This window comes from Neltuma alba, unplaced genomic scaffold, assembly GCF_004799145.2.
Source record: "Neltuma alba isolate B1F8T4 unplaced genomic scaffold, ASM479914v2 tig00013969_pilon, whole genome shotgun sequence".
NCBI lineage: Eukaryota > Viridiplantae > Streptophyta > Magnoliopsida > Fabales > Fabaceae > Neltuma > Neltuma alba.
Window position 1 is genome coordinate 1 of NW_021637974.1, and position 13,177 is coordinate 13,177.

The 13,177-nt window shown below is 31.5% G+C and overlaps 1 protein-coding gene across 1 annotated transcript; it reads right to left on the reverse strand.

Annotated features, from left to right (window-relative positions):
• Window positions 1–1,618: 1,618 nt before the first annotated feature.
• On the reverse strand, window positions 1,619–5,184 carry LOC114739440 (cytochrome P450 704C1). Its single transcript, XM_028927499.1, has 5 exons — window positions 4,434–5,184; window positions 3,909–4,193; window positions 3,069–3,404; window positions 2,202–2,402; window positions 1,619–2,106 (listed from the first exon to the last, which is right to left on the reverse strand). The coding sequence occupies exons 1-5, from the start codon at window positions 4,956–4,958 to the stop codon at window positions 1,924–1,926; spliced, it is 1,530 nt and encodes a 509-aa protein (XP_028783332.1). The 5' UTR covers window positions 4,959–5,184; the 3' UTR covers window positions 1,619–1,923.
• Between the last annotated feature and the right edge of the window lie 7,993 nt (window positions 5,185–13,177).

Sequence of the window (13,177 nt, forward strand, 5' to 3'; positions counted from 1 at the left end):
CCCTTCCCTTCCCTCCATTAAAATCCTTCCCCTCCCCTCCCTCTCATTTAGCCTTTTAGCTCTTTGGACAGCCACCTCTTTTAGCCGCTTGGATAGCTCTTGCACGACAAAGCACTAAGTTACATATCATATTCATAGGGCTGTTCTTTCCTCTTACTGTTTTTTCTCTGTTTGGTTTCATTCTTCATGAGAGAGGTTTGCACATTATTAAATGATGGTTTGTGGATGCTACTTGTTAGGTTTAGATTCGATTAATAATACAATATGATTTGTTGGCCAATAAAATTAGAAAAATGAGTTATCCATTTTATAAGCTTTATTTTAGATCTATCCAACCATTTAATATTTTTTTTAATTTTACAATTAATTAATTATTCTTTCTCATTTGTTGTTTTCTCATTACATTTTCTCATCCATTCCTTTTATTATCTTTCTTATTTATTATAAGGATATATTTAAAAATAAATATAGTTCTAACATTTTATTATTTTTAACTAATTTTAACTGATTTTTTATTATGTGTAAATCAATTATTTAAAGCTTATAATTAGAATGACTTCGTACTTATTTTGAAATTGTTATCTTACGTAGACTGTATAGAACTGGAAGGAGTACATATTAATTTTATTATTATCCGCTTTAAAAGAGTATTGTTCTGTACGAATATCTTTGACTTAACCCTACTTCCTCTGGCTCAAAATATAAGTTAAACTTTATTGGAGGGATTTGATTTTTTTATAAAATGAAATTTATTTTTGTCTAAGCATTTAATTTTTTTTTTTCAATTTTATCCCCATATATTTTCTCTTCTCTTTAATTTATTTATTATATTTTTTATTTATTCTCTTTATTAATAAGAGCATATTTAGGAAAAAAAATAATGTCTTATATATTTATTGTTTTAAACTGATTTTAACTAGTTTTTTGATCCATATAAATAGATAAAGTTAGCTTATATTTTGAACTGAATGGAGTATCAAAGTTATTCAGTTTACAAACAATTAATTAATTGCATTCATAATGCAGCTGGCGCCACACATGCGCTTATTAAATTTTGATTCCCAAAATTTAAGACCTATATTTAATTCCCTAATCTAATCATGTTATTGTGTTAACTAATCTTTCCCACTCACAATACAAGTCATTTTCAGAAAAATAACTTGATTCAAAATACAAGTCACTTAGAGAGCAATTAATGCTCATTTATAAATTTTATCCATAGAATTAATGCTTAAATATAACTTTATATATTTTTCTCTCATTAACAAGCTCATTTAATATGGATAAAGTTATGAAATAAGATAAGAGTTCTATTTCAACTAACGTATAAGTGCTTACAAGATCTTAAGATACAAACAAGCTCGCTCTCACACCCACATATTCTTTTCTCCACGGTCTGAGACTCTCAGTATATGTAACTAAATATTCTTTTGAAAAATGTGATAATTCAAAAACAAAAAAACAAGCTAAGAAAATTTATTTGAATAGGTAAGAATATAACACACAAGATCATAAATTCAAATTTTAACGTTAATGTGAATGCTTTATTAGTAGATAATTCTCTAAGTACCTTTCCAACCTAGAGACCTTATGAGATGTATCACTATTTCCATCCAAATAAAGGAGGCAATCGCATAAATATATTATCACTCGCCTTTTTTTTTTTTTTTTAATCTTACCATTGAGAACATGAGAATGTGGTCATACCACTTGGCAGACATGTCTGAGCCAAAACAAAACATGAAAAAAAAAAAAAAAAACCAAGTCGGCTGGATAGTACATAAACACAAAATATAAAAAGACACACCATAATTCTTCACCCTTTTATTGAGAATCACAGTTCTGAAACGTCACGGTGAAGAAGAACTAGAGATGCCCTTCACAAGAAGTGAATTTGCCAGGCTTCACACATTAACACGTTCATCAAGACCTTGGCACTGCAAGTAGAGGGAGACCCTTGTCAACGTGAAGTGTTAACATGACATGGTAAGTCACTTTCCTTGTTTCATCTTCTAGTTTGAATCTGAAGAACCTAAGAAGAGCCATTGAAACTATCTTCATCTGCCTGTAAGCAAATTCCTTCCCTAAGCACATCCGAGGTCCAGCCTGCAAATGATCATGGCATAAGGGAAGTATTAGCACCAGAATGAGTGAAAATTGTCAGCAATGAAGAAAATAGGAGAGGGAAAAATGATACAAACATGGAAAGAGATGAACTTGAACGGAGATTCAGGCTTAAAAACTCCATCTTTGAGCCATCGTTCGGGGCGAAATTCCTCAGCATCCTCACCCCAAATGTAGGTCATGCGACCCATAGCATAGGACATGTAGTACACTCCATCGCCCTTTTTCACAGCGTAGCCATCAGGGAGGATGTCATCTACTTCTGCTGTCCTTCCATCCTTGAGTTACAAATCAAACATAGATAAGTAATTACAGCAAAATGCATATCGTACAAATTACAAAGCAAGTTTGTAACACAATGCTGCTTAAACCATGTATGATCACAAGTCAGGTAGAGGGTTTTATTTTGTATAGAAATAGGAATGTGTTGGGCTGCATTATGGTAGTAATAGGTTGTCGGTTCAATCTCATTTATAATCTCAGGTCATTAGTGCTTGTCTTTGTGATTCCAAAAAAACAAAAAAATTACAAGTTGAGAAAACTCAGGCCCATAGCCAAGCTCATTGTCAGCTCTCATCATGGCCTGTGAGAATTGCTGCGTATGAAACAAAAGTCAGGTAATGGCAATTTGCTTTACAGCTTAAGGAGATGTGCCAAAAATTGCTCATTCCATAAGCACATATTTGAACAGGTTATATCCAAAATGGGCTGTCTCAACAAATTCAGTTTCCCTCAGCCAGAATCAAATCAATTAGTGCATCTGACATGGCTAACAAATACAAATCACAAACTGTATAAGTAAACATCTGATAAAACCCTATACAAAACAAGAACAACGGAGGTTAATTGATAAAGTCTAGAACATGAAACGCGAAACAGTTCTAAAAATGAAACCGCAGGATACATTCTTAAGCAATAAGGGTGAAAACTGTTATACAACTTACAACTGGAACTGCAGGGTACAACCTCAAAGTCTCCGACAGAGCCGCATGAAGATAATGCATTTTCTCAAGGATGTCTTCTGTTATATTGTCCACAAACTCATGTATGTTGGGCTTACCTTCCTGCGTGCCAGTGACTTCTGTCACCTCTTGTGCAACCTTCTCTTGGATGAGAGGGTGCTTGCAGAGCAAGTAGAAGAACCATGATAGAGTGTTGCCAGTAGTGTCTTTGCCTGCAATCATGAAGTTCAGAATTATATCCCTCAGATACTGATCGTTCATTGTGGGGTCCTTCTTGCTTGCCATCAGAAACCTAGAGAGTATGTCCTCTTTATCAATCTGAAAACCTCCCAACAAAGTTACAAATGTCCCCATCAGTTCAGAGAATTCTCAATAGCACCACTCAAGAAAATTGTATACATGAAGACCAGCAGTAGTTTCATACTTTTTTGGAAAAGAAAACACTGCATATTTTCTGAAGAAGGCTTTTTCTTATCGATGACTTTTGACCAAAACATCAGATTGGTTTAAAGAAAATACTTTGTTATGAGGGAAGCACAAAAGTAAAAAGAGATTTCCATAAAATTAGAAACTAATTTTCTTCCAGAGGCAAAAGCACCTTAAATCAAAACAGAAATGAGTCATCTTAGCAATTTAACGGAAACAAATAGTTTTTTAATACTAATGAAATTGGTGAACGATTTTATTAAAAACAAATGCTTTCTTGACACACGCATTTTGATAATCAGATTTAGGGAAAGGAAAAATGACAAGGAAATTTCAAACAAACTGAAGCACAACCATAACATATAGTAGATGGTAATGACTCTGTGATCAACTCACTTGATCTTGCTGATTAGCCAAGCGTTCTTCTTTGATCCTAATCACTCGATGCACGAAATCATCAACTACTTTCACATTTTTCTTGAGGGTAGCTTCACAGCCAATGTTGAGAAACCTCTTTAGCTTCCAAAAGGGATCCACATAGCGCCAGGAAATTATAGCATTTGCCTCATCAAAAGCCTTCATGAATTCAATCCCCTCTTTGCTTGATCCCTCTAAGCAATTCAGTTCCACTCCAAACCCGACTTTGAATATAGAATCCAACGTGCATCTCATTAATATATCCTATAAAGGAACAAAACTTTATATATGTCTTGCTATGAATTCTAAGATGGCATAAAGTGATATCTGCAATTAGAAGGAAAAAAACCCAGCATGGAAGCAAAACCATTTTATAGTATAGCCTTTCAAGGACTTCAAAGGATCCACACTAAAGTTTCCACTCAAACTCAGAAACAGAAGTCAGTTGCCATTTCTCCCAAGAAGAACCACATAAAATTTCCTAGAAAATAATCAAACACTTACTTGCATATCAAAAGCCACACTCTCCTTGGAGAGTCCTGAAATAATCCGTACCAATTTGGCGGCGTTGGTTCTGAAAGCAGAGCAGCTGAAATCCCTAAGAACCCTTGTGGAGAACTCATAGCTCGCGAGCTTCCTCTGCTGCTTCCACGTTTCCCCGTTGACTGCGAAAATCCCCCGCCCAAAAAGATCAACCATAAGATCCTCATCACGCTTGCCCTTGTTGTACTTACTGAAATGGCTTTTCAGAACGTGCTCGACGTTTCCCGTGTCGGTGGTAAACAGTTCGCTCATTCCCGGACCCAGAAGCCGAAAAGTGGGTAGAGTTTTGGCGACTTCCGCCTGGTGATCAAAGAGGTTACTGAAGTAGAGGAGCTGGTGGAAGACGGTGCCTTTGACGGGGGCGTATTTTGGGTCTCCGATGGACTTCCCGGCGTACAGGGAGACAAGGAGGAGAAAAGAGAAGATGAAGAAGAGACCCAGAAACGAGAAGAGTGTGAAGGTTAAAAGGACAAAGAGGATTTCCATTTCAGGTGATGAATTTGTTATACGGAGACGTTGGTTTGTTTTGCTTCTCCTTGAGGAAGAAGACGATACAAGAAGATTCACAGAAGGTCCGATTAATCAAATCTGTAAGGGTCAGGAATGGAGAATCAGAACTTGAAGTGAAAGTACAGGCCGATTGGAAGGAGCGTCGGAGTGAAAACGACTAGAGCTCAAACTCATGCTACTCAGCTACTGGCCTACTGCGGTGGTTCACGTCAAATTGATGTTCTCAGGCCATTGGATGCGTTATCCTACCTCATGTCTTTAATATTTAATATAAAAGGTGTACTGCAGAAAAAAAATTATAGTTTTAAAAATAGTTTTATTAAATATGTAAAGGAATTTATTTTAATTTATAAAAAGTGCTTTCTAAAATGTATTTTTAGACAATCCAACACTCTCCTAATAAAAAAATCCAATTTGCTTGAATAATTTGAAGAAAGCAAAGAAGTTAGTAATTATTTCTCTCACTAAATTTACTTTACTTGTAAATTGATATAATCTAATAATTAAGATAAATATTTTAAAGAAATTATATAACATATATTATAATTAAATAATTTATTATTTTTTAACTATTTAAATTAGTCAATTGCGTTTTTATATTAAGGATTGAAATTAATATTAAAGTACTAGATACATATAACAAATATTACTTCTGGTCTTTATTATAAGAGCTAGTTAAGTAATTTGAGTAAATTAAAAAACTAATTAAGTTAATATTAGTAATAAATAGATATTATGCTTCCTAAAATATCTTTAGTAATTATGTGTATTAGTTAAAATTATTATTTGACAAAACATATATAACTACTATAAAAAATATTTCAAAAAAATAAATAAATATAAAAAAAATAAATTGATATATTATATTTAAAATTAAATTAAATGTTAAACTAATTTTTTCACTGACATTATAGTCTTCTGTAAGCCGTTTAGCTTTTTTTTAAAAAGAAAAAAAAAATCCTTAGTTGCACATAAATATCCTCGAGGCACTGTTGACGTTACAAGGAGCTGGTTGCTTCATGGGTATGCGTGTCTGGAATGTCTTGCAATAGTGATCATCGGAGCACTCCGAAGCTGGTTTGGAGGCTATTGGCCCAGAGCACAAAATTAGGGTAGACGTGGACCCCATGACTGGTGCGTGGTTGAATTGGATTATCACTTTTTCTTTTTAATTCTTGTCATTGTTTTTATTTTTATTTTTCACAGACTGAAACTGACATTCTAACTAACCGTTAAATTTAAAATTGAAAAGTTGGCAAAAAAGTTTTAAAAATTGAAAAGAAATAATTAATATTTTAAATTTTAATTGTCGTGTTTTTTTTTAATTTGGAGGAATAATTATTGAAGATTTTTTGTTATAAAAAAAATTAGGTAAGGGTCCAGGTTCAACCCAAAATAAGAGCACGGGTTTTGAATAGCTCTTCCTAAATAATACTATCTCCCATTCTAATTATAAGACCTAGTTTATTAATTTGAGGAGATTAAGAAAGTAAGTTAAGTTAGTTATTTGTAATAAATAAGTATTGTCATTTTTAAAATATCCTTACTAATTAAGTGTATTGGCTAGAACTATAATTATTAGAAGGACTATCTTAGAAAAAAATATATAAATATGAGAGACAAAATAGATTATGGTCTTATAATTAAGATCAAACTAAAAATTAAATAAGATTTTATATTAAGGACCCCAAGTAGTATCAGGACAAGCGAACCTATGTTGTACCTAAACTTTCCATTCTTCCATTCTAGAATGCCTCTTTAAGTGCCGTGACGGAAATGAACCCCTCCCTGTAGTTTCTACTATGGAGCTCGGGACTCATGGACAATAGGTACTAGTTATTTAAGTTGGTAATGGGCGGCTGGGCTCACCAAATCCGGGCCCTAAAAAGGATCTGGTGGACTGGTGGTGGGGCGTGGTAGAGTTGGAAGAGTTGGTACTAATTATTGTTGAGGTCACGGTGAAATTACGCAGAAGATCCCTATAATTTATGAAATTATAAATGAACACCAGGGTAAAAAATTGTCAATTCTGATACGGTTAAGTGCTAACACAAGCTAACAATTTTTAAATTTTTAAAGCTTAATTATAAATATAAAATAATTAATTACAGCTGTCAACAATTTAAGTTGATTTAAATGGTATGGATTCTCATCATTTAATAATTGGCTAAAAGTTTAAAACACATGTTTGATGTATATAATGATAATTGGAGCCATTGCAAACTGAAAAACAAATGGTGTTTGCTATGGCTTTGGGAGCATATGACTTTTTGTTTAAGAGTGGCTTTGAAGTTAAAGTAATTTTTTTTATTTCTAACTTTTTGTCTAAGAACATATGACTCTTAGTCCTTCTCCTGTAATTTCATAAATTCATGTTTTTATAATATCTAATTTTTCTCGATTTTATGGTCTTCATCTATTATTTGTCTTTTGATAAAACAATAACTACTAAGTGGTCTTGCTCCGGGTAAGGATGAGAATACAAGTTCAATTTTTAGGAAGTACCCTTGTTGGTAGAGGAGTTAACCCATTAAACGACGCACTCTATCTTCTCAAACCTGAATTAGTCAATTGCTCGATTGCCTGGCTGAAAAGAAAGTCAGAGCTCAAAAAAGACGCTGGATATTGGGTGGTTGGGGTTTCCCCTTATCAATGGGGGAAAAAAACAATAATGAAGTCTCTAATCTTGAATTTCTAATCACATTGAATTATTTTCTCCCCATCTACTCATACTCATTAAACCCATTTAACTGTCACGAATTACTATTAAGGGTAAAACAAATACTACTTCCGGTCCTAATTATAAGACTCAGTTGACTTATTTGAGGAGATTAAGGAAGTAAGTTAAGTTAGTTATTTGTAATAAATAAGTATTGTTATTCCTAAAATATCCTTGCTAATTAAGTATATTGGCTAGGACTATCATTATTAGAAGGATTATCTTGGAAAAAAATGCATAAATATGAGAGACAAAATGAATTGGGGTCTTATAATTAGAACCAAACAAAAAGTTAAACGGGGTCTTATAATAAGGACAGGAGGTAGTAAGTTTTAGTTCACCAAAAAACCGTTTTTTAATGAACAATGACTGTATGGGAATTAGTTCCCCCAATGTCTAGTTTGTCAATGAAATGCTCAGCCTACAAAATGTTCCCCTTAAGAGCGAATGCTTTAAAATGGGCTGTAGTTCGGCTTTTCTAAACCCCAGCCCATATAATATTTATTTTTTAGCCACAAAAACAGAAATAAAATGGGCTAAGTCCAAATTCATTTTTTATGCTGGCAAAAAAAAGGCACAATTATTTGAAAAAATGTCCAAATTCATTTTTATCTTGTCAGTCACCTATATTATATTTAGTATTTGTTTTTTAATTTTAATTTTGTTTATTTGACATTAAATTTTAAAAAACATATAGGATCTATGTCTTCTAGAAGATGTCTGAATTAGAGGGATTACATAAATTCCTAGCGTGAGGTGAATTATATAATCTAAACATTTTAGAGCCATCTGCCCATTTGGTTTCAGCGGATGAAATAATTTGTTTATAATATTCAATCTATAAATTTCTGTTTGTTTTAAATAGCATGTTGCTGAATTTAATTGGAAAAAAAAAAGATAATAGAATAAGGCTAAGCCTAAATTCTTAGCCCCAAAAAAACAAGAAGAAATTTTGGCTGACTTTAAACCACATATAGTTAATAATATCAAAATAGTTAAATATATATATATATAGTGGTTGTGGATTAGTTATGCAATATCCTGACATAATTCATATTTATAATTATGCAATAAATAATAATGAAGCTGCGTTATAATTATTACACTATTATTTTTATCCATATTGTGATATCACTCTCAATTATTTATTGGACAAAATCTGGGTTCAATGTTAGCTAGATTCTTTTACTTTTAAAAAAACGTGGGCGGTTAAATTAAACTCCTTGACGAATGATTAATTGATGATTAACAAAGTTTAAGCTTTTGTTTTAAAAAAAAAATTTTAAGAATTGTTTATTAAATTTTTATATCGGTTTTCATAACCCTGCTTGACGAAACTTAATTAATTGTTTATTAACAAATCACTTGGAAAAAAGAAAATCACACTTTAATTATAGTAATCATGGTTTTTTAGAAAACTGGCATATTATTTGAAATGAAATTTGTCAAATAAGGAAAAATAAAATTCCAGCGCAGTAATAGAAGACCAAACAGAGCTGTGGACCCTTCAAACATGTTGATCTGATGAGCTTATACCAGTAATAATTATGATGAGAAATTATCAGTAATAATTATCTATATGTAGCAGCATTTTGCACCATTTCTGTTTCTTCCCCGGATGAAATAATTTCTTTATAATATTCTTTTTATAAATTTATGTTTGTTTGATTAAAATGCATGTTGATTAATTGAATTGGAAAAATAGATATGGGACGTGTGCAATTATTGATGACGATATAGGGCGTGTGAAAATTATATATATATATATATATATATATATTGATTGAGGGCAATAAGGTTGTAGAAACAAAACAAATGCTGGTCCAAAAAAGAAACAAAAGCAAATGACAAAAAATGGTAAAGGATCTTACCTAATCACTACCATATCATGAAATATCCTTCAATTAAATTGAAAATTTTAAATCCTTTAAAAGCTTATACACATGCCAAAAAAGAGGCGGAAAAATACGGATCTAATTAACCAATATCGTATATATGATCAAATACACACACACACATGTATCTTGATTTGAGAAATTTTTTAAAGCCAATAAAATCAAATCTTAATAATCATATAACGCACAAGCTGGTATGTTATTAATGGACAAATTAAAGCTGATTATTGTGGACAAAGACAATCACTAGCTTACCAAAAAAAATTAACTAAAAATATATGAAGTGGGAGGACAAATGTGACGCATATTTATAACTGCTTGCCATTACGATCCATTATACGATGACGTTCGCAAGATACAAAATTAAAATCTGTTCAACTATACATGTAACTAAAAGTTAGCAACACCTTTAATGATTACATTTAAAGATTACTATGATTTATGAATCATAAATTGTAACACCTCCTTTATTATCATATTATATATCAATTGGAACTATTAGAAACTATTATTCAAGTCTTAAGTATGAGAAAATTTCAATTTCACAATTCTTATTTTTAGATTTTCGTATACTATTCATAGTAATTTAAACCAATTTTGAAAATTTATAACTAATTATAAAACAATCGAAATGGGATGGTTCAAAGTTTTATAGAAAGATCTTGATATGCTCTTTAGAGGAAAAATACTCATTAGTATCCAGATCTCATACATCATTTCCAGATTTCGTTCAAAGTGATATTGTTTATTTGGTCATTTTTTAATTTTTTAGGATTTATACCCAACTTTGGAAGGACATAACTTTCTGTACAAAACTCCGAATTTAATGAATTATCACTTGTTTTAAAGCTAAAAATGATATTTATAAGCATGCCAAGTTTCAGATCTAGATTCATCTAATTACTCAAAATCACGTTAGTCATACTTTACTCCTAAAAAGTCAACTTTTATCCCTTTTTCATATCATTCTTGCCTTTTCTTTTTCTTTTCCTTTCATCTAACTTTTCCCATCATATAACACATACCTAACCATAATTCCTTGAGCAATTCTTCACATATAAAGTATCCATATCATTGATACACATTTTAATATAGTCCATACGCATGTATAATATTACATAACAAATGTCATACATATACAAAGATGGTAAATCACTTCCATATACTTCCGTAACATAATTCCTTCTGTCGATATACCATTTCCCTATTCTTGAACATATCCTTGAGGTTCCTATTGATTATTTATCATTGAGGGGAATGAGATTTCATTGAAATCTCAGTAGCAATGAATTATAATTATCATGTAAATTAAGCAAGTATAATGTGACATGTTATAAACTTCAATACATCCTCAAGTCACATAAAATCATGTTTTGCATCATATTAAAAGAGAAATATCAACACTTTCACATTAGTATATTTTCATGCATTTGGCCAAAGCACAATCTAATGTCATCAAATCCACAATAATCACAACATAAGTTCCTCAATCAAAGCAATCATCATAATCATATTAAACAAGTAAGATAAACATTCAAATTATAATTCAATGCTACCACTTAATCCTTGATGCAATTCGGCCTCCTTAAAGGAATTATGCTCTCATTGAATTTTTCTTCACAAAACTTATCAATTCGAGTGTAATTCCAAGATATATTAACAATTATTCAACTTAAATACAACACTTAATCTTAAACTTTCTTAATTCCCCTCTTTTCTTTGATTTTAACATAATTATTTCCTCTTTGTTTTTATCAAGCTCTTGGTCCATTCCTACACAATTTATTGTGTAGAATCCAAATATCTAATCAGATTTATAGAAATCAAACTCCTTCCTTCTCAAATCATAGTGGTCGAGTACGGGTATTTATTTTCAAAAATTCTATTTTTGATTCCAATGATTTTAAACACTTTCCAACAACATACCTGTACACAAAAGCATGTTTTAAACCTATTGTAATCATCAAATCAAGCCAAAACAATTTGCTTCTGCATGAACAGCGCTAGGCCGAATTGAAGCTCTAAAACCCTAGGTAGATTTTTTTCCAAAAACCAATCCATACACCACTTAATATTGCTTATTCCACTTGGTATTTAACGTCTCTATCCTTCCCTAACCATCGCATGGTCCAGTGAAAATTTGACAGCGTTTACACTTAATTTTTCAATCCAAAACCCTTACTAACTTAGTGTAAAACTTAGAGATAAGGGAGCTCAAGCATACCTTAATGTTTTCTTGATGTAAATTGAATGATTTCTTGCCTAAAACACTTAATATTTTCAGCCAAATGGAGCTGGAACTACAATGGCAGAGTTTTCCCTTATTTTTCTAATTTTCCAACAGTTTTTTGGCATTTTCTTAAGGGATATATATAGAAAAATTTGATCTGCCTTCCCTCTCTCTATTTGGACGAAATTTGCCACCTCATGGGAGTTATGTGGCAGTCATCAAATGCTAGAAGAAGTCAGATTTGAACAAGTGGCCAATTTCCATATTTTTCCAAGCACTTATCCATGAATTTCACATTTTATTTAGTAAAAATAGAGGGACCTGGAAGCTGCACGAAATTGATCCCTTATTAGGCTCAATGTGGGCCTCACAATGGTTTGAGCTTGTCCAAAAAGCTGGCCCACAAACTAAATCACTACCTCGAACCAATTTGAAACTTTATCGGTTATTATTTATCAGTAAAATTCCATAACTTTTCCAAACCTCTAAAAATTCATTTCTCTCTATGAAAATTCACCTTTTAATATGAGAACATGATTTGAAAATTTTCAGAATTTTTTGCCACATCTAGATTTTTATTTTGAATTTTTTCCCATTAAGCCTCTATCGGTGTCACTGCGGGAAAATAAATTCTTTAAAATTAATTTCTGAGCTTCCAAAGCCTAAAACTAATTTTATAAATTCAAACAAGTATTTAGATGGTTTTTCCATATTTTTCTCAGATTTATTGAAACTTCTAACTAATTGAAATAATTATTTTCCTCTGATTTTCTAACATTTTCTCGAAAAATCTCTGTTTATGGGAAATTCCGTGACAATTTATTTTCACAATAATTTCACCTTTTGGAGCTCAACTGAATTTCCCAAACCTCTAGCTTATACTTTTCTTACTTTTTATGAATTTTCTAGAATTTTTCTCAATTTTTTCTATTTTGTCCTTCCTAGACCAATAAATTTGAAAATACCAGTCCTAACCCTTTTTGAGTTTCACACCATGTTTAGTTTTCTTAGCCAATCTTCTTTCTCTACTGGCCCTCAATCAAATTTTTCATCCCTTCTATCAATGCTAAATTTGACGGGATGTGACATAGATCATTCAATAATGTGTTATTGTTGGATACTCATCCGGTCCTTGATATAAGATCTATTTAACTAATTTAATTATATTAAGAATGTTAGATAAGTTAGTTAATTATAAAAAATGACAGATTTTTTCTAAAACACCATAATCATCTTCTTTAATATCTTTTTTTCCTCTTCTACTTGATTATGACTGAGAGAGTATCTATGAGATAATTTAAAAAAAATTAATAAATATGAGAAATAAGTCTTATATTTAAGAACAAAATCA

Bases quoted from the DNA above. Each gene is read 5' to 3' on its own strand.
- LOC114739440 (XM_028927499.1), bottom strand. From the start codon at position 4,958: ATGGAAATCCTCTTTGTCCTTTTAACCTTCACACTCTTCTCGTTTCTG. The intron at 4,194-4,433 runs GTAAGTGTTTGA...GTTCCTTTATAG, and splicing joins GTGTGGCTTTTGATATGCAA to GATATATTAATGAGATGCAC. The intron at 2,107-2,201 runs GTTTGTATCATT...GATCATTTGCAG, and splicing joins TCAAGTTCATCTCTTTCCAT to GCTGGACCTCGGATGTGCTT.